The sequence below is a fragment of the Sciurus vulgaris genome (genome assembly GCF_902686455.1).
Source record: "Sciurus vulgaris genome assembly, chromosome: 3".
NCBI classification, from domain to species: Eukaryota; Metazoa; Chordata; class Mammalia; order Rodentia; family Sciuridae; genus Sciurus; species Sciurus vulgaris.
The window spans coordinates 45,199,958-45,221,252 of record NC_136463.1 but is presented as its reverse complement, the minus strand read 5'-3'; the positions used below and the strand labels follow the sequence as shown (position 1 = coordinate 45,221,252).

Below are 21,295 nucleotides of genomic sequence, written 5' to 3'. Positions count from 1 at the left end.
GTCTACTGTCCTGCTGCATGTCTCCATGCTACAAGAGGCCACTGGGCATAGAGTTCCAGTCCTGGTGTGGGATCTCAGGGATCCAGAATACAACAAGGAAGTTTTGTTCATCAGGAAGCAACATTCATGACTTGAAGTGTGAAAGCAAATACTTGCATGCCCATTATTTCCGAACAGACCTGAATTTGATTCAAAGACACAGAAGTCTGGTCTGTTGACTGCAGACACATATCACTTTCAGAAGACACAGGCTTGTTAGGGGTGTACAAGTGCTTAAGTTTACACTCCTTAACAGTTTTAGGAAGGTCTTCTAATCACTTCCAATTGTTTTATGCTCACTATTTCCTTGACTGGTTTTGTAATATCACTGGAAAGGCAAGAACTGAAAAATGAAAAGGGTGGGGAGGGAATGGACAGCTAGGTCATGGTCAGATGCAGGCTTTGCTTGTGAGGCTGTGTCAGATGCTGTGATGCATCCTTGGCCTCTGTGCCACCTTTTGGTTCCAGCTCCTGTCCTACTGTCTGGCTGCTACCTCCAACTTCCCTCTGTTGGGTCATCTTCCTCAACCTACAGCACAAACACTCATCTCTTTACACTTCTGCTATGGTTATCCATTTGATGTGGCTTGAATGTGCCCTCCAAATGTTCATGTGCTGGATGGTTGGCTCCCAGTGTGGTGTTGAGGTGGTGGAACCTTTAGGACATGGCGGGTAGTGGGAGACAATTAAATCACTGCATGCCTTCCCCTCATAAGAAACTAAAGTAGTTCTATGGGAACATAATTAGTTCCTACAAGAGCAAGTTGTTATAAAAAGAGTAAGCCCAGCATCTTTGGCTTCTTGTCTCACTCACTGATCTCTTCTGCACATGCTCCCACCATTGTGATGTGATCTGCCGTGAGGGCCTTCTCAAAGGCTGAACAGATGGGACACCCAGTCTTTGACTTTCAGTTTCCCAAACTCTGAGTTAAATATGTACCTTGTCCAATACAGTAGCCACTTGTGACATGTGGCTATTTAAATTGAAATTAACTAGTCATGTTAGTCATAGTTCATGTGCTCTACAGCCCATGTGGTTGGTGGCTGCCATATTGGACAGTGCAGATATTGTATCACTACACAGCACTGATCTTTACTGGTGACTCCCAGATCTTTATTTCCAGATCTGACTTCCCATCTGAACTCCAGACTTGCTATCCAGTTCCTTTCCTGTCACTATGTACCTACATATTTCTGACATCTCAGACTTAACAGGATTAGAAACAAAAACTTTTTTCCTCCAACATGTTAAATAATTGTCCATCCTGCTTTATGGATTATAAATAAAACACCCACATAAAAGTGCTTTAAAATTTTAATATGCTCTGTGATGGTTAATTTTATGTCAACTTGACTATGAATGTCATTTGAATCTTGATGTGGATTAAAACCTCTCTATGCATTCCCAACCTCAAAAAATGGTTTTGTCAAACTGGACATCTAGGAGTTATCTTTGACTCCTTCCTCTTCTCCTCCCTACAACCAACCTGTGGTTAAATCCAGGTGATTCTGTATCTAAGACATATTTTAAGTCTTTCTAGACCTTTCCATCTGCACTACCAATGTCATTTCAGTTAATGGGTAAAGTCAAGGAAACTGAATTCTCTGGTTGACTCCTGAAATAGCCCCCTCGCTCCTTTTTCATTCTTGTTCTTCCAATGCAATATTTCACATGAAAGTCAGAGACCTCTTTTATAAACACAAATCATCTTTCCGCTGTTTGGAATCCTTCAGTGGCTTCCCACTGTGTACAGAGTAAAGAACAAATTTCTCATCAGAGTCATCTGCAGAAGCTCTATGGGGTTTGGCCACCTCTGCTTGATCACCAACATCGCCACAAACACTCTTCTTTACCCACTGGAATTCAGTCAGTGCTTTCTTTCAAGTCTTAGCAGCACCCAAGCATTCCCTTTTCAGTTGTTCTGTGCCCTGGAAAGCTCCCCTAGTGCTTTGTATGGCTGTCTCCTTCACATTTGTTCTTCAGGCGTCAGCTTCAATACCAACTCCTCAGAAAGACTGTCTCAGTCTGAGTGGGGATGTTGCTCAGAGAAGATCCCCACTAACCACTCTCACAGTGTTGTGTTTTCCCCTTGGCTTTTTCACAACTTTTAATTATTTATAATTTTATTTATTATAAGTTTACTTCTGTGTTTATCATCTGTTTATCTTATGAAGGAACAGAACAAGTGTGTGTTGTTTACTGTGCACTATGCTTGACAAGAAACACTGTTTTTTTGGTACTGGGGATTGAACTCGACCACTGAGTCACATCCCCAGCCCTATTTTGTATTTTTATTTAGAGATAGGGTCTCACTGAGATTTGAGTGAGATCTGAGGCTGGCTTTGAACTCACGATCCTCCTATCTCAGCCTCCTGAGCTGCTGGGAAGGAAATCCTTTTTGAGGGAGTGAGTGCAGGACCCAGAGCACAGTGTTTTCTAAAGCACACTCTGTGGAATATGATTTTGTAGGCTGTACTAGGTCAGAGATTCACAAACTACTGCTTATGAGCCAAATCTAACAGCCATGGCCACTCATTTACATATTGTCAATGGTCACTTTAGCTTAATGGTAATGTTGCATAGTTTTGATAGAGACCATTACGGTTTGAATGTGAAATGTTGCCCAGAGGCTCATGTGTTGAAGGCTTGGTAACCAATGGAGCAAATGGAGCAAAGTTCAAAGGTGGGAAGTTACTGGATCATACGGGCTCTGCTCTCATCAATGGATTAATCTGCTGATATGTTCATTGCTGATGGCATTATTGGGAAGTGGTGGAAACTTTAGGAGGTGAAGCCTAGTTGGAGGAAATAGTATGTCACTGGGTGCATGCTCTAGAAGGGTATATTTTGTTTCTGGCCCCTCTCTCTATCTCTCTATGCTGAGCAACTTTCCTACATTATGACCTTTTATTGTGATATTCTACCTCACTTTAGGCCCAAAACAATGGAGCCAGCACACCAGGGGCTGAAACCTCTGAAACTGTGAGTCAAAATAAATCCTTCCTCCTTTAAGTTGTTTTTCTCAGGCATTTTGTTGCAGTGACCAAAAACTGACTAACACACTAACTAACTCACAAAGCTATTTGACCCCTAACAGACACGTCTGCTAATCCTTGTTATGGGTAATTATAGCAGAATTAAAAGAGAACAAAACAGAAGGTTCTGTGGGTCTGATATATGTTGGGTTAAACAAAATCACATGGAAATCTCTAAAAATGTGACATAATATACCATTTCCTTTTTGGTGTTTGCTTTTGTTTTTGCAATATTGGGGCTCAAAACTTGTGCATCCTAATCTTGTATCAAAGACAGTTTAATAATAATTTTTTTTTTTTTTTTTTTTTGGTATCAGGGATTGAACCCAGGGATGTTTAACCACTGAGCCACATCTCCAGCCCTTTTTAAATATTTTATTTAGAGACAGGGTCTTGCAGAGTTGCTGAGGCCTTGCTATATTGTTGAGGCTGGCTTTGAACTTGTGATCCTCCTGCCTCAGCCACCTGAGTTGCTGGGATTATAGGTGTGCAACACCATGCCTGGCATAATAAATTAATTTAAAGTAACACTGGCACAATTTTTAAAAAAAAGCTTCGCATAATGGCTATACTTCCTTTTTTGAAAAAAAAAAAAAAAAAAGGGCATAAAATCTGTGGCAATTGAGCAGTGAAATAGGGTGTTTTGCCACTGAGCTTAAACTGCTACCCCTGGAATAGACTTTGAAAAATGCTGCTTAACACCTTAAAACCATGAAGGTGAAATTCTACTGGGTTTTATCTGGACAATATGTGAAAAGAATTTCTCAGTAGCTGTAGTAAACTGACCTCAACTGTGTTTTTTTAGGTAACAAGGGGGTAAGTATTGAGAAGGGAAGCTGAGAAGTATCTGCAAGTATTAGACATCATAGTGTACTTATACATTCAGTAGTTATTTATGTCTGGTATCAATATCCTAATATCTATTCCAAATCTAGAAATACCGCTCCAAATGGAAAATATCAACATAATTAGGAACACTCCTTGTAGTTCTAGAGGAAAACAGGATGACTGAGCAGTGACTTACTTTCTCTTGACTGTTCAGCTCATGGTATGGGATGTGGGCAGGCAAGTAGGTGTGGAGCAGAGCACAGAAGGCGAGGCCATCACTCCAGCTGCTGCTGAAATTGGTGATGTCAATGTTCTGCAGCAGGGGAAAAAAACAGTATTAAATTCCCAAACTCTGCAATGTCAAAGAAAACAAGGGAGACTGTTCAGATAGGAATCTAACTTTGGGATTTTGGTAAGACAACATAGGAATAAACTATTCCAAATTGCTGAGAGTACATTTGATTTTGGCACCTGGAAAGGCTTGGTATGGTCCCAATTCTTTCATAGGACAGCAAGAAAAGAAGGCATCAATATTCAAAATAGTAGGAAATTCTGGTTGCCCCCTGCAGCAGTCATCCCACTGATTAGCTTTGTGTATCTCAGTATTTCCCAGACTTATTTGGCCAAGGGAGACTCATCATTAACATCATGCATAACCCAATCAACAATAAGCAAACCAAGATCAAACAAAAACATCATAAAGCCCAGCATGACTGGTCTGGCAGCTTGTCCTGCTTCCTTATCTGGAGAGCCTCCTCAATGGGGAGAGAACCCTTCAGGCTCAAAAGTCCCACTGGGAGCATACCAAACAGCAGGAACCAAAAGGGGAAAAGGGGCTCCTCCTTCAGCACAGACAGGGAGGGCTCCTGGTGCCTGCTTGGCACACGTTAAAAATAAGCTAAAATCCAACTATAAAGAGCCTCCCAAGCAGGTTCCCTAGGGTTACAACTCCAGGGTACTTCCACCTTGCAGATCTTCAGACCTGCCCTGCTTATCCTTACAGGGTTTCCTTTCCTGGATTCACAAAGCTTATCCCAGATGTGATGTCAGGTTCTAGAGCCCATGAATGCTTTCATGCTTAGGTGGTTCTATGCAGTGGCTACTCAAATGTATTGAAATAGCCTGAAAGAGGAGCCTGCAAGGGATTGCAGAAGTGGGGCCCGCTTGAGACTTGGGTTTTACATCTGTGTTCCGAGTAGCCTGGAGGTGATAAAAGGAATTGGGCAAGTGCAGGACTCCTTGCAATCTCTGCATAGTTGCTGGGGCTTGGAGGAGGCAGGGAGCCTTCCTGCTCCTCCTCAGAGCACCCTGTCCTAGGAAAAAGGGAAGTCATGAAAGCTGGCAAAGATTTTGAAGAGGGGTGATGGTCGCTGGCTCCTTTTAATGGAGTGGATGTTGATAGTCCCTCCTTCCCTCTGCCCAAAGGGTCAAATTGAAAGACTACAACCAGTCAGCTCTCTGAGTGCCCTGGTGGGGTTTTTTAGTGTTTCTATCAGAGGCAACTGGCAGCTTAAAGGACAGGAAGAGAGAAGTAGAACATGGCAAGAAGTTAAGTTAGAACAGGGAAGGGAGACTTCATATGGAATTCTTCTCAAAGTGTGTAGAGAAGAAATGTGTAATAAAATAGAGTATAATGTTTCCTGTGAAGTTTCCTTGGAAGCAAATAGTCTATGATCTCATTTGGGCTTTTTATCTAGATTTTTTCCAGTGTTAGTTTCAGTTAGCCTGGCCCTTAGCCACAAGGCTGGTCAAATGCCTCACTTGGTGGGTAATGAAATTGAGGACAAAAGAGGTGGTGTGACATGTCAAACATGTGCCTCACTGAAGGGCAGAGACACCAAGAACCCACACTCCCTTCCTCTTGCCTCTATCCGAGTCCAAGATGATCCCACTGGGCCCTAGACCCTTTGTCCCAAAGCACAGGCTGTCAGCAATGAGTCTACTTTGCAATTACATTCACCCAGGGAAGGATATCTGGTTGAAAGCAACATACCACCATAATAATGCCTCTCCATTCTGGTTTTCATGACTCAAGCACAACCAACCTGTAACAGTTGCTAAGCATCAGTGTTACATAAAAGTCTGAGAGTGCCATTGTTGTAAGAGGCCCCTGTCTCGGTTTTCAGGTTGACTGTGTCATGGCTGGGACCACTGGGAAAGCTGATCACTAGAATACTCTGGCTTCAAAACCTCTTTGGGTTCAGCAGCTACCTGGGAAGACCTGGATACTGACTTAGAGATAAAAAATGCTTTGGCTTTATGCTTTCAGAAGAGGTTTGTATGTTTAAAGAGCAGAGGAAAAAAAAAATGGGCTGGGGGTTGGGAATGACTTATTCAACCCATTCAGATTCAAGCATTCAAACTACACATCACCCTGGAAAGGGGAACTTAGGAGGAAGGACAAGGCCTATCTTTGGGAAGGGCTCATACCAAAATCAAGTTCTTCTCCTTTCTTTCTTTGCCATGCATGGGTCGCCTGAGACCCCATCTCTAACCCATCTGTCATATGCCTGTGGCCTGGAGGAGGGAAAGTCAGGATGTATTTCCAAAGGCTACTTGCTTAAGTCTATTGTTTACCATGGCCCCTGCAGCATCTTTGTAAACAGAAGCAAGCACTACAGCAGGCCTGCAAGTGTTCCTTCTGTAAGGCAACACAGACATATACCATCTTATTTCCAACAGAAGCCACATTTTAAACAGGAAGTTGAATGCTCAGTGATCAAGATAAAAGTCCTTTAAGTCTCAGGTTCCAAAAGTGCTGGGGGTGGTAAGAGTTGTGACATTGTCAAATGCCTACAATGTGCCTGCCATTTTGTACTTTGTTTAATTCTCAAAACTGCCATACATGGTAAGTAGGGTTATGCCCGTTTTATAGACAAGAAAACTGCAACAAAAAGAAATACTAGTGGGCTGGGGTTGTAGCTCAGTGGTAGAGAGCTTGTCTAGCATGTGTAAGGCACTGGGTTTGATTCTCAGCACCATATAAAAATAAATAAATAAAATAAAGGCACAGTGTCCATCTATAACTAAAAAAATTAAAAAAAAAAAAATACTAGTGCCAGAATCAAGATCAAAGGCCAGTTCCATGGGACTACAAAGCACATATATTATTTGCTGTGGGACACTGTTACCCAGGGAAGGAAGAAGTGTGTGTGTGTTGGGAGGGAGATAGGGGTTGAGGTAGGACCACCTGAGACAGAATTCAACATTATTTTCAATGCTGGAAGCAGACCCTGCAACTTCCTAGGTTCACACCTAGGACAAGAATAAACAGAAACGCTGAGGTGAAAGAAAGCAGATTCTAGAGGGAGTCAACGGTGTAACTTTGATTCCTTTACTCTTGTGAGTTAGTAAACTAGAACCACATTTTCTGTCACCAGGCTAATGATCACCAGGAACAGGCTCTGGGGTGAAAAGCATCACTCTCCTAGCACTAGTGAATGTTACCATGCTGAGGAAATTATATGTCCCAAATGGGCCAGATTCTCCCTTCTTCCTCCAATTTATTATATATAAAACTTTTTAAATTTGCTAAATCTTTTTCTTTTTTTTTTGGCAGGGGTGGATACTAGGAATTGAACCCAGGGACACTTAACCACTGAGCCACATCCAAGTTCTTTTGTGTATTTTATTTAGAGAGGGTCTCTCTGAGTTGCTTAGGGCCTCACTGAATTGCTGAGGCTGGTTTTGAACTTGTGATCCTCCTGCCTCAGCTTCTAGAGCTGCTGGGACACTATGTGTGTGCCACTGTGCCCAGCTGCTAAATCTTTCTCTTTCTAAAACATAAGAACATTTAATATACATGTATCTTGTGTCAATTATGATACTGTTAAACAAAAATTATGGGGGCCATTGATTTAGACACAGCACTAAGCCACAGTGGATCAGACAAACCAAAATGGAGTCACTCATGCTAAATATCCATCATCAAACTGGAAGGAGACAGATTCTAAGACACAGCAGTTTTTCTTGTAAATAGGAGATTTCAGTCTACCTGAATCAGCATAATAAAGGAACTCACCCTCTGCTTTCCTCTTTATAAAAAAGTAAGTTGAAGCAACATGATGTTAACATGTTTTCTGTTTATATTGCTGTTTTCTTGTTTCCACCTTACAAAACCCACCATTTTGCCAATAGAAATGCTGACTCTATTTTATAGCATGAATGCTGCCTTAATCAATGAACTGAGAATAAAAGTCAATTAGATTTATAACTAATTGTTATAATTTTCTCTTTCAAAAGACAACAATATGAAATACCATTTCCCTTCATCAGCACAATCTTCAGAAGCATTTTGAGAGGCCAAATGGATCCAAAGATGTGATAAAGCCATCCATCTCACAAAATCAAGAAAGTGTCTGGTATATTAATTAATAGAATCCTACTTTCAAATAGTTCTTGATACATCACTATAAATGGATAATAGGTTGAGACTAAAATCTCATGAAATCAAACGCATGATTGAAAGATCAAATAAAATCACCTGCCACCTCAGGACAGCTCAGAGATACAGGATGCTTCAAAACAGATTACAGTATGCAGGTCTCTGGCAAGTTGAGACATGTTTTATCTATTTAATTTACTCATTTATTTATTGTGTGATGGGGATCAAACCCAGGGCTGTGTGGCTCAGTAGTAAAGCATTTGCCTATCATGTGCAAAGTCCTGGGTTCCATACCCAGAGAATCACCAAAAGGAAAAAAGAAAAGAGATGAGACACATTTTAATGCAAGACACACTTCAGCAATAAAAATGACTGCATAGAAATTGCACAAGAAATTATTATGGGAATTCCAAATTTAGGTAATCAAATCCCACATCTGGGTCAGGAAATGTTTCTCTTATGTGTAAACTGTATTCTCTATGTTTAAGACTTTTTACTGTTCTGATATTGGCAGAGATAGTACAATGATTTGTACTATTAGATTTATTCTAAGAATATTACACCATCAAATAAAAACTGTACCCTTTTTATTGCAGAGTGGAACAACCTCAATTCTTATTCCCTGAATGCCACTTGAAATGGTCTCAAATTGCATTTGAGTGCTAAGAGTGTCAACAATTCCACATTTGACATGGCTCACTGAACAACTCAAAATGCGTGTACACATTCTTATCTCAGATGAAAGGATGACTGTCAACCTGCAAGCACTATACACTTCTTGGGTGGTTGCTTTTGTTGCAATTATTACAAAAGTGGTTTTACTACCAAACACGGAGGCGTACTTCTGGGAGTCATAATGTAATTTTTGTGAATGAGGAGTCGTGAATGAGGAACTGACGTGGTATGGCACAACTTGATCATTTTTTTTTTTTTTAACATAGATGTAAGATGATTCACAGAAAATAGATGAGTTGATATATGCTTTCCCCTTACTTTACTCTGAAAGAGCCACACCACTTACCTTACTGTTCCCTTGTGGACCTTCTAGAGACTACTGCAAGCTGTGTGGTATGCGGGACTCCTACCAGCAGAACTGAGGGAAGGACAAACAGGCTAAGAATGGGAGTGGGTGGGTCTCACTAAGCAGGATAAAGAAGGAGCTGTCTTTGAAGACCCTGGCTTCATGGGGCTACCCCATTTTGTATGCAATGTTTGGTGGGGGGTAGAGGTTGAACCCAGAGGTGCTTTGCCACTGAGTTATACCCCTAGTTCTTTTTACTGATATATTTTTATTTTGAGGCAGGATCTCACTAAGTTGACCAACTGGTCTCTAACTGCAATCCTCTTGTCTCAGCCTCCTGAGTCACCACTGCACCCAGCTTGGCCTGGTCTTTTCGACTGTAGAAGTCTCAGGTGTAAAAGAGGTAACATTATAAGCATATTTGACAGTTTCATTTCTAGGAGCACTCAGAAGAAAATGTTGTAAGATACAGAATTTTGTCCCGTTTGGTGCTGCAAAATCATTTGAGAAAAATGAATACACTGAATCACAGATGAGAAGTTAAACCTCTAATGTTAATGAATATCCATGACTGCCTCCAGAGTGGGTTTAGACTGTGATCACAGTTTCAGAAGGATGAAAGCAGAGGTGGTACTCTTAAGGCATGGGACAGAAGCAAAGCAAGCCCCAACAACCTAGAGCATTTGCTTCTAGAAATTCATCTCATTTGTCTTCTGTTGTCCTGAAACACCAATATTTAGTGAAAACATTACTCATAGGGAAAAGAAGCTACAGAGCACACACTGAAATGAATTCTGTGCTCAATTCTACTGAGGACACACAGCTGGATTTGGCAGTTGTGTGACCTTATTCCCACCACTCCATCTTCTCTGAGGATCTGATTTCCTCTGTTGTATTTCTATGAATGGAACAACTCTGTGTGTACTAAGTGCCAAAGTTTAAAAACAATTTAAAAGCCTAAAAGCAAAGATTCTGAGAAAAAGGCAGGAAATGGATGAGAAAATGTAGTATGTTCATTCCTGCAAGAATTAGCTCTCTCAGGCTAATGGTGATCTAAATATCCTTACTCTCAGGATTTCTCAGGGCTTTTCTTGATAGGTGACAGTTGTTTTGTTTGTTTTTTTGTTTTTTAATATAACAATTTGTAGATCACAGAGGATAAAAGATGATCATTCCTCACTAAGGTTCAGCATGTATAAAAGCCCAGGGAGGCCCAAATTTACACTAATCAGTGGGTTCATGTGAAATTGCAACAAATACAGCCTACAGTTCCTTATCTGTACTTACATTCAGCACTCATTCCTTGTCTTAGGCAGGTGTATGTACCATATAATTCTGGTATCTGTTTCAGCCTTAGGCCAGGTCATCTGGTCAACCTCAAGTGACCCTGCTCTGCATATGAACAGCATGGTCTTCTACAAGGACTTGTAGGGACCTGTACATAGGTTTTTTTTTTTTTTTTGGGGGTGCTGCGGATCGAACCCAGGGACTTGTGCTTACAAGGCAAGCACTCTACCGACTGAGCTATCTCCCCAGCCCCTGTACATAGGTTTTTGAGGCCTCCTCTCCACAGAGCATTCTATCCCATAGAATGAACTGTTCAAGCTGTCTTTTTTGGTTGCTGCCTTCTCAGCCCACTGGGTTCTGTTCATGTGCCAGCTCTCTGTACTGCAATGTAGAGACTGTGTCCAAGTGGAGGGCTGGAGACCAGGGCATCACCTTGGGTCTCCCTACCCATGAGGATTATTCCTGTGCTTGTTCTCCAGAGGTAAGTTCTAGATTGATGCATTTAAAAATCAAAATTATAACATTATTAGAAGGAAATGTGGAAGAATAGTTTTATAATCTCAGGGAAACAAAGTTGTCTACAGCATAAAATTCAAAAAGTATAAAAGAATGGGCTGAGAAATCTCTCTGTACAATGAAGTTTCTACATGACAAAATGAAAAACTATATATATATATGTATACAGAGAGAATGAGTGAATATAAATGATGAATATTTGTAATATATTTCTATAACCAATAAGGAAGAGAGAACTCAAATAAAAATGGTCATAAGAATGAACCAGTGATGCATAAAAGAGGAAATACAGTCTTAAACTTATAAAGAGATTTCCAGTCTCACCAGAAAATAAAAATAGTGAAGTAACATTTTCATTCATTAAAAATTAAAAAGACTGCTAATTCATAGAGTTAATGAAGATATGGGGAAATGGATCTTATGTTGGGTGATGGAAAAATAAAATGGTATATAGGATTTCAGGAAGAAAACGAAGTATTTTTTAAAAAATGAAATTATTTCACTCAGTAGTATCGCACTGGGGAGATCTGTTCCAGAAATGAGAATCAAAACATAACTACATGAATGTTTACTGCAGCATCATTGTTCAGAAAGGGGAATTAGAAATATCCTAATGGTCTATCAAGTAGGTTGAGTAAACTTTTTAAAAAATTTTTAATTAAAAATAATCTATAAGAGTTTTCTGATCAGTAGACATTTCTGTGAAGTTCATGGGAAAAATCTGATTGTTCTGGTTTTTGATGTGTTTGTTGTATGTAATAACTTATAGGTACTTGATGCTTTTTGTTAAATTTTGACAGATATCAGCCTAGAGATTTGGTCATGTAGTTTTCTACTTGTTTACTGATTTGGTTAAAGAAATCTGAGAAGGATAATAAATAACAAATTCATAGATTCAGGATCAAAAATATTTCAATAGGGAAAAAAAGGAATCAAATTAAATGAGATGGAATTTAACTTGATTCTTCTATATCTTCTGTGTATTTCCAATTTTTCCATAATGAAAATGTATTACTTTTACAGTGAGGAAAAATACACATTACTAAAAATAGTAATAAAACACACAGACAAAATAGGCCAATGTGGATTCCAAGGTAATGAATTTATAAAAGTCCTATTAACTGTAGGATTTGGGGTCAAACAGATTGTGGGGGAATGACCTCTCACCCTATTTTTTCAAAATTTGAGGAAGACGTAGGGACAGGATTATAGATTAGGGAAAGCAGATGTAATTAAGATCTGTTAGGGCTGGGGATGTATCAGTGTTATTACCTAGCATGCACTAGGCCTTTGGTTCAATCCCAGTGCCTCCTGCCCTCCCCCTGCCCCACACACACTAGACGGGATGGGGCACAAAGCTCAAAGGAAGAATGCATGCTTAGCATGTTTGTGGAGGAAGTGACATTTGGGATTTCCAAGGCCTGATCATAAAAAGCCTTGAAATTTCTATCCAGAGTTCTTGGAATGCTCTCTCTGGGGCCCCTGCAGCTTCTTGGGTATGTGGAAATCTGTGGAGAAAGACTGTCCAGTCCCCAACTATTCTAGCCTCTAGCCATTTGAGGCTCTAGACATCATGGAACAGAGAGGAGTCACACCTGAACTGCAGATCTTTGCGGGTGGTGGGGGACCCAACACCATTGTTATTCTAATCCAAAGTTTTGGGATAGTTTGTTATCTACTTGTAGATAAGCAAAACAACTTCACTTTACTTCTGTGACATCTGCTACAAAGGGGAGAATCATCTCTGTGAGAGTAGAAACCAATCTTTTGTTCCTAAAGCAGACAATTTGGGCTTTCACTGGAATTTCTGTCCACTTTTGATCTTATTCATAATATTGCTTTAATCGCTTATTTCTCTATTTAAGATTTTATATTTGTACTTTATCTCCCAAATTGTGCCTGACAAGTTGTGTTTAAGAGTTTAAAACATGGACCTGAGTTAGGGATATAATGTGGTAGTAAAGGGCTTGCCTAGTATGTGTGAGCCCCTAGGATTCCCAGTACCACAAAAACAAAACAAAACAACAAAAATAAACCTATTAAATCAATCTGGTCAATTCAGTGTCATGAATATTCTTATTAAACATGAGGCCTAGGGGGAAAAAAAAGAAAAAACAAACATGAGCTCCATGAACCAAGTTTATGATGGCTTCCATGGTTTGTGTTACCCCTTCTGGAATATCTAAGATAGGTAGAATGGTTTTTGAAGTAGAGGCCTTATTTATCTTATTACCTTATTTTTCTTTGTCAAACTTTCTTGGCTGTTATTATTTTCTTCCAGGAGAATTTTTAACTATTTTGTTAAGGTCAGGAATAAAGACATTATGATGGGATTTTAGTAAGAATTGTATTCAAGTTATAAATTAATTTGGAGCTCACCTTTTTTTTTTTTTTTTTTTTTTTTTTAAGAGTTTACTTTTTTATGATTTCTCCCACTCTTTTGGCCCACTGGAAGAACTAAGGGCTTGGTACGTGGAAAAGAGGGCCAAGGTTAGCAAGTTAAAGAAATACTGTCCTGTGCTGTGTTTACCTGGCAAGGGCCAAAGGGGTAAGTTATAGGGACTATAAAAAATAAACACTTCTTTGAGGATGAGAGCTTTCTAATGACAAGGGGACAGCTCTATCAATAGAGCTGTTTAGGCAGATAATGCACAGCCACTTTCTGAAACAGAATAAGAAGGCTTTTCACACCAGAAGAGTGGCTGAGACTTGTGATGGTTAATTAACCATAAGTGTCAGCTTGACTGGATTAAGGACTAGTTAAAGGACTGGTAAAGGATCACTTTTGAGTGCATCTGTCACAGTTTCTAGAGGAAACTGTGTGTGAGTGAAGAAGATCCATTCTCAATGTGGGCAGGCACTATCCAACTAGCTGGGGAATCAGAACAAAAAAGGCAGAGATATGGATTTTCTCTCTTTTCTGGAGCTGAGATTCTCTGGGGTATCCTCTCCTGCCCTTCTGCATTCTGCATGAAATGACCCAGTGAGAAGGCCCTTGTCAGATGCTGACTTCTCAGCTTTCAGAACTGTGAGCCAAATAAACTTCTATAACTAATAAATTACCTACTATGTAGCATTCAGTTATAGCTATAAATGGATGAAGACAGGGCTCTTATTTTTCTTGATTCCTCTTTATTCCTCCTTTTTTTACTTAAACACTTGAGAGTCTCCACCCTTGACATTGCCTCCCTGAGGTTCTCTGGTTTGGGTGTCTTGACACTTGGTCTAGTTTGTTCGTCTGTTTATTTTGTTGTACTGAGAAATGACCTCAGGGTTGCTTTACCACTGAGATATATATCCAGCCCTTTTTATTTTTTTATTTTGAAACTGGGTCTCACTAAGTTGCCAGGTTGGCCTTGAACTTGCAATCCTCTTGCCTCCTGAGTAGCTGGGACTGTAGACTTGTACCAAGACACCGACCACTTGGTCTACTTTAACTGCAAGCTCTGGTTCCTGCTAATACCTCCTGACCCATCTGGCTGAGTCTATATATCCATGTTGGCATCCTCCACCCCAACTCTTGACAGCAGTCCACCTGACAGGGCTGGCCCTACATAGCCAACATTGGCAAAGGAAGATGAAATGTCACGACTAAGCATGACTTTGGTTCTTCTACAGTGTCCTGTGAGCAGATCTTTTCTATATTCCTTGCCCTGGGAATCAAATGATTCTCTGCTAGGAATCCCTAAGTCCAGATCATATTCCAGGTCTCTGGGGAAACCATTTTTGCAATTTTTTCCCTCAACTTTCCTCTTCTACCTTTCTGTTGAGTATCTTTTTGTTAAGTTCCTTCTTCTTCTTATTTTTTCTAAAAAAAGACATGGTTATTGGCAGCTCTGCTGGCCCACTCATCCTAGAATCACCCAATCATTCACCTGTCAGGTCGACTCATTTGTTAGCAACCATAACACCCTAAATTCTCTTAGTTGAGAGCTTATCTACATCAGTTCCCCAAGGAAATGTTAAGGAAAACTTATTATGAACTAATGATTCATAATATTCAACTAGTTATTATGAACTTACATCCATAATTACAGTTATCAAACTTATTGAGCCCCTCTACTTATAAGGTATTGAGGGATACACAAACAATGAAGCACGGTCCCTACGCAGCATGGTTCACCGCATGCATGAGTCAGGCAGGGCAAAACACGAGCCATGCACAGTGGCACTTGCCTGTATTCCCAGCAACCTGGAAGGCTAAGGCAGGAGAATCACAAGTTCAAGGCCAGCCTCAAAAACTTAGTGAAGCCCTAAGTAACTTAGTGAGACTTGTCATAAAATTAAAAAAAATATTTTAAAAAGGGCTGGGAATATAGCTCAGTGGTAAGCACCCCTGGGGGTTCAATTCTCAGTACCAAACCAAACCAAACAAGAAACACTTAAGTCTGGGATTTGGAGGAGGCATGATGAGGTTTGGTTTCAAAGAACCAGTAAGTTGCTAGTAGGATTCACAACACAGTTCTGGAACCCAGGAGACAAAAGTCTGGGCTCTCCTTCTGTCTTTATTAAGATGATGATCAGATTGAACTAAGCCTTGGAACACCAAACTGTTAATTACTCTAAAGAAGAAATCAACCCAAATTGTAAGCAGCTCCACAACTCCTCCTCCTTCCATCATGAAAGTAGTGACTGACTTCAGGAAAATGACTCAACTTTTCCGGCCTTTAGTTTCCTCATCTCTCAAATGAAGTTGCTGGATTATATCAATGGTTTTGAAACGATTAGTCATGGGACCTGTATTTCCATCTAAGTTTCTGCAGAAGTCCCCCCGCCCCAAGGAGTTTGAAAACCACAAGATTCAGTGATCTTTTCTTTTTGTCTCCTTTCACATATATTCTATTTTGCACTGCCTATACAATAGCCACTAATTAATTAACATTAAATGAAATTAAATATTCAGTTTCCCAGTCCCATTAGCCATCTCTTAGGTGCTCAACAGTCACATGTGGCCTGTGACTACTGGACTGGACAGATAGATCTTTAATATTCTGAAAGGTCTACAAGACAATGCTGGTCTGCATTTACACAAATGTGTGTATGTGTGTGCTTTCATGTGTGTATGCAGAAATATCTTCTATTCTATACAAATGTAGCATGTTTTGTATCCTTACCAAGATATACAAGGAGAGTTCCTTTCACTACATATGGAAAAACAGTTATAATGAAGATATTAAAAAGCCAGACAGCAAAAGGTAATATTGTCTCTGTCACTTACTAGTGGGTGCTTTGAGCAATTACTTGACCTTTTTATGCCTTAGTTTCAGTATCCTTAAAATGCATATGGACTTCAGATATGGCTGGAGTCTACCTGCCTCCCATTGCCTTAAAAACCCTTAAGGACCCTAGAACCAAATGAATTAGACCCATATTACTAGCCTATATGAAAAGACATGTCTTAAGCTAATTCAGTAAGTTTTAGAAAACAACATGATTTTGTTCAAATCATGATGATCTAGAGCTCCAAATTGAGTATTTTTAGTAAGAAAAAATGTAAAAGATGTTCTATATTTTTAGATGTGCTTGCTAAGAAAATTATGCATAAATGAAGAATTCTAAGAAATTCTATTCTAAGGTCAAGTTTAATTTATATTTGACAAATATTTTTCAACCCAATGTCAATCTCCCATCCTCAGAAAGACTGAATTCAACCCCTGAAATCACAAGACTCTGTGGCTAGACAATTTCTTTTTTCCCCCAAATGAACATTTCATGAGTAAGAAAGTGGAAAAAATGTTCAGTGCAGATTCACTTGGTGCTGTGATTATCTAAACAGACTTACATGCTCTCCTGGGGGATGGAGAAGGAACAGGAGCAAATATCAAAGCCTCCTTTTTCTTCATGAAGGTAAGATAATGGTGCTGTGATTATCTAAACAGACTTACATGCTCTCCTGGGGGATGGAGAAGGAACAGGAGCAAATATCAAAGCCTCCTTTTTCTTCATGAAGGTAAGATAATGGCTATTGGTGTTTGATGGTATCAAGCGCCAATATCAGCTGCTAGCACTCTTGACCCCAGGAGGCTCCTGCCCTAGAACAAATGGTCCACAGAAGGAGAGATGCCCAGGGCGCTTTATTTTTAATTTTTTTTTAAAGTTGTAGATGGATACAATACCTTGATCTTATTTATTTATTTATTTATTTTATGTGGTGCTGAGGATCGAACCCAGTGCCTCACACATAGTAGGCAAGTGCTCTACCACTGAGCTTCAACCACAGCCCCCAACATTTTTATACATATGAAAAATGCGTACACTGGCAATTTTTTAAAAATTTATTTTTAACTGTTACAAAAATATTGTACACATTTATGGGGACACAATGTGAAGCTGATATATGTATACACTACATATGTTCAAATCAGGATAAGCATACTTATCTCCTCAAATGTTTATCATTTCTTTGCGATGGAAACATTCAAAATCCTTTCTTTCAGCTTTTTGAAATATATGGTGACAACATCTACCATGAGGTCTTCACCAGAGCTGAGCTGATGCTGGTGCCATGCCCTGAGCTTCCAGAACTAAATAAACCTCTTTTCTTTATAAAATACCCACCCTCACATTATTTCATCATAGTGATGAGAAACGTACCAGTATACCTGGGGACAATCACCTGCTGACCTGGCCCACGCATGGAGCTCTCCTTCCATCTGCCCCAGAAAGTGTCCCTGGCAAAAGCAATTGAGCCTAGGCTCTGCCTCCAATTCTGACTTCTAGTCCCAACAGGGCCAGCTAAACTCTTTCTGATTAATGCAATTTGGTTTTGAAGTACTTTGTTTTTTAAAAATGTATTTTTTGTTTGCTTGGAAAAGCCCTATTTACTCTGCTCAAATTTTGCAAAAACTGACTTCAGCTTTAAATCTCACAACTATCCCACAAGGCCTCTCAGCGTCTCAGGCAAGACCACCTCTGCTTTTTTACCTTTTAAATTCACACATTTTCCCATGCAGCTGGTAGGCAACTGGAAATCAGAAAAAGGAAACCAGTAAGCATGCTAAAAAAAGGAAAATAAGATACAAGGAATAAGATAAAAATACATACTAATAGTTACAAGAAAATGTAAATTAGCTAAACTTTCAGATTACTTATAAAGCTAAACTAATTATGAGAAATACATCTGGCTGGAGATGCAGTTCAGTGGCTGAGTGCTCTCCTAGCATAAGCAAGGCCCTGGATTCAATTCCCAGTACCACAAAAACAACAACAAAGATAAACCTAAAACATGTTACTAAGAAAGGGTGAAAAGACAGGAAGTACAAATATATCACACAAATAAGAGCTAAACATAAACAGGAATAGTAAAATGGTTTCATAACATATAAATCTCTAGCTGGTGAGGATTAACCGAAAAGGCAAAACCTACTAAGAAGATGTAAAAGCTAGGAACCTTTAAGTTTGGTTGAAAATATTTAAGGTCAAAAAAGAAACCAAAGATTTTGACCAAAAAAAAAATCACAATCAAGAGTAAGAGACCTCAGTGCATCTCTCAGAATTCAACAGATCAATGAGACACACAGTGAAGGGGCATGCTTCACTCCTGAATGAGATTCAGGGGCCACAGAGGGTGTCTCTGGAACATGAATTCAAGAACAGAGCTTCATAACTGTGCAACTGAGAGGTCCTTTCAAGGATCTTCACTGGAAGAACAGACCATTTAGTCCCAATGGAAATTTAAGTCTTCACTTTTAGAGAATACAAAATCTGTCTGCAACTTTCAAATGAGAGGTTTCCCAACTGCCACCCAACATAAAAAAAAAAAAAAAAAAAAAAAAATCGGTTTTCATTGACCATTTTGGAGCATCAGAGTCTTGTAACTAGAATATAAACAGTTTCAGTTTCCTCCTTTTTTTTTTGGTACTGGGGATTGAATTCAGGGGCGCTTAACTACTAAGTCACATTCCCAGACCTTTTTTAAATTTTATTTAAGAGACTGGGTCTTGCTGAGTTGCTTAGGACCTGGCTAAATTGCTGAGACTAGCTTTGAACTAGAGATCCTCCTGCTCCAGCCTCCTGAGCCACTGGGATTACAGGAATGGGCCACCACACCCAGTAACATTTTCTTTTATTAACAATTTATTCTTAAAATCCCAATGACATACCTCATAGAAATAGAGAAAGCAATAATGAAATTCATTTGGAGGAATTAGACACCCAGAATAGCCAGAGCAATCCTTAGCAGGAAGAGTGAAGCAGGAGATATCAAAATACCAGACCTTCAACTATACTACAGAGCAATAGTAATAAAAACGGCATGGTATTAGCACCAACAGACAGGTAGACCAATGGTATAGAATAGAGGACACAGAGACAAACCCATATAAATACAGTTTTCTCATACTAGACAAAGGTGCCATAAACATTCACTGGAGAAAAGATAGCCTCTTCAACAAATGGTGCTGGGAAAACTGGAAATCCATATGCAGCAAAATGAAACTAAACCCTTATCTATCACTATCTCTTACCCTGCACAAAACTCAACTCAAAATGGATCAAGGACCTTGGAATCAGAACAGAGATCCTGCACCTAACAGAAGAAAAAGTAGGTCCAAATCTTTATCATGTGGGCTTAGGACCAGACTTCCTTAACATGACTCCCAAAGCACAAGAAACAAAAGCAGGAATCAATCAATGGGATAGATTCAAAGTAAAAAGCTTTCTTTCATCAAGGAAACAATCAACAATGTGAAAAGACAGCCTACAGAATGGGAGAAAATCTTTGCCACATGCACTTCAGATAGAGCACTAATCTCCAGAATTTATAAAGAACTCAAAAAACTCTACACCAAGAATAAAATAACCCAATCAACAAATGGGATAAGGAACTGAGCAGACACTTCACAGAAGATCTACAAGCAATCAACAGATATATGAAAAAATGTTCAACATCTCTAGTAATAAGAGAAATGCAAATCAAAACTACCCTAAGATTCCATCTCACCCCAATTAGAATGTCTATTATCAAGAACACAAGCAACATAGGTGTTGGCAAGGATGTGGGGAAAAAGGTACACTGATTCATTACTGGTGGGACTGCAAATTGGTGCAGTCATACGGGAAAGCAGTATGGAGATTCCTAAGAAAAGACAGAATGGAACCCCCATTTGACCCAGCTATATATATATATATATGTATATATATATATATATACACACACACACACAATGGAATACTATTCAGCCATAAAGAAGAATAAAATTATGGCATTTGCAGGTGAATGGATGAAGCTGGAGAATATCATGCTAAGTAAAATAAGCCAATCCCAAAAAACCAAAGGCTGAATGATTTCTCTGATAAGTGGATGATGATACATAATGGGGGGGGTGGGAGGCAAGAATAGAGGAAGGATGGATTGTATAGAGGAAAATGAGGGGTGGGGAGGGGACAGGGGGAAGGAAAGATAATAGAATGAGACAAACATCATTACTCTATGTACATGTATGATTACACAAACAGTGTGACTCTACTTCGTGTGCAACCAGAGAAAGGAAAGTTGCGCTCCATTTGTGTACAATGAATCAAAATTAAAACAACAACAAAAAACTACCACAATTTATTCTGTCATCAATCTTACTACAGAAGGCACTGTTATGGCTTGGATCTGGATTGTCCCCCAAAGGCTCACATACTGAAGGCATGGTCCCCAATGCAGCAATGTTCAGAGGTGGGGCTTTTGGGACTGATTGGATCATGAGGGATTAATTCATTGATAGATTCACTGCTGAATGGACTCCTGGGAGGTGGGTGAGATTATAGGAGGTGAGACTTAATTGAAGGAGTGGGTCCCTGGGGGCATGCCCTTGGAGAATATATCTTGTCCCAGCCCTTTCCTCTCACTCTCTGCTTCCTGGCTGCCATGAAGTGAGCAGCTTAACTCTGCCATGCCCTTCTGCCATGATGTTTTGCCTCACCTCAGGCCCAAAGCCACCATGAACTGAAATCTCTGAGTACATAAGCCAAAATAAATCTTTACTTCTTTAACTTGCTTTTTTCAGGTGTTTTGTCATAGCAACAAAAGTTGACTAACATAGGCAGTAAAGTAACTAACAAAGAAACAATATGTTAAATATCCTGTTATTACTAATAGTGTAAAAATATAATATGCTTTATTATAGCAGTGGTACATGCCTGTATTTCCAGCTACTTGGGAGGCTAAGGCAGGAAGATCCCCAAGTTTAAACCCA

At 39.6% G+C, this 21,295-nt stretch overlaps 1 protein-coding gene across 5 annotated transcripts in view; it reads right to left on the bottom strand.

Moving 5' to 3' along the window:
* Positions 1-21,295, bottom strand: part of SPECC1 (sperm antigen with calponin homology and coiled-coil domains 1) — a 274,574-nt gene that overhangs the window by 18,398 nt on the left and 234,881 nt on the right. For all 5 annotated transcript variants that reach the window (XM_079131656.1, XM_079131658.1, XM_079131657.1 and 2 more), the window contains one exon: positions 4,100-4,216. In XM_079131656.1, coding sequence (XP_078987782.1) covers positions 4,100-4,216 — 117 coding nt within the window. The remainder of the gene's footprint in view (positions 1-4,099; positions 4,217-21,295) is intronic.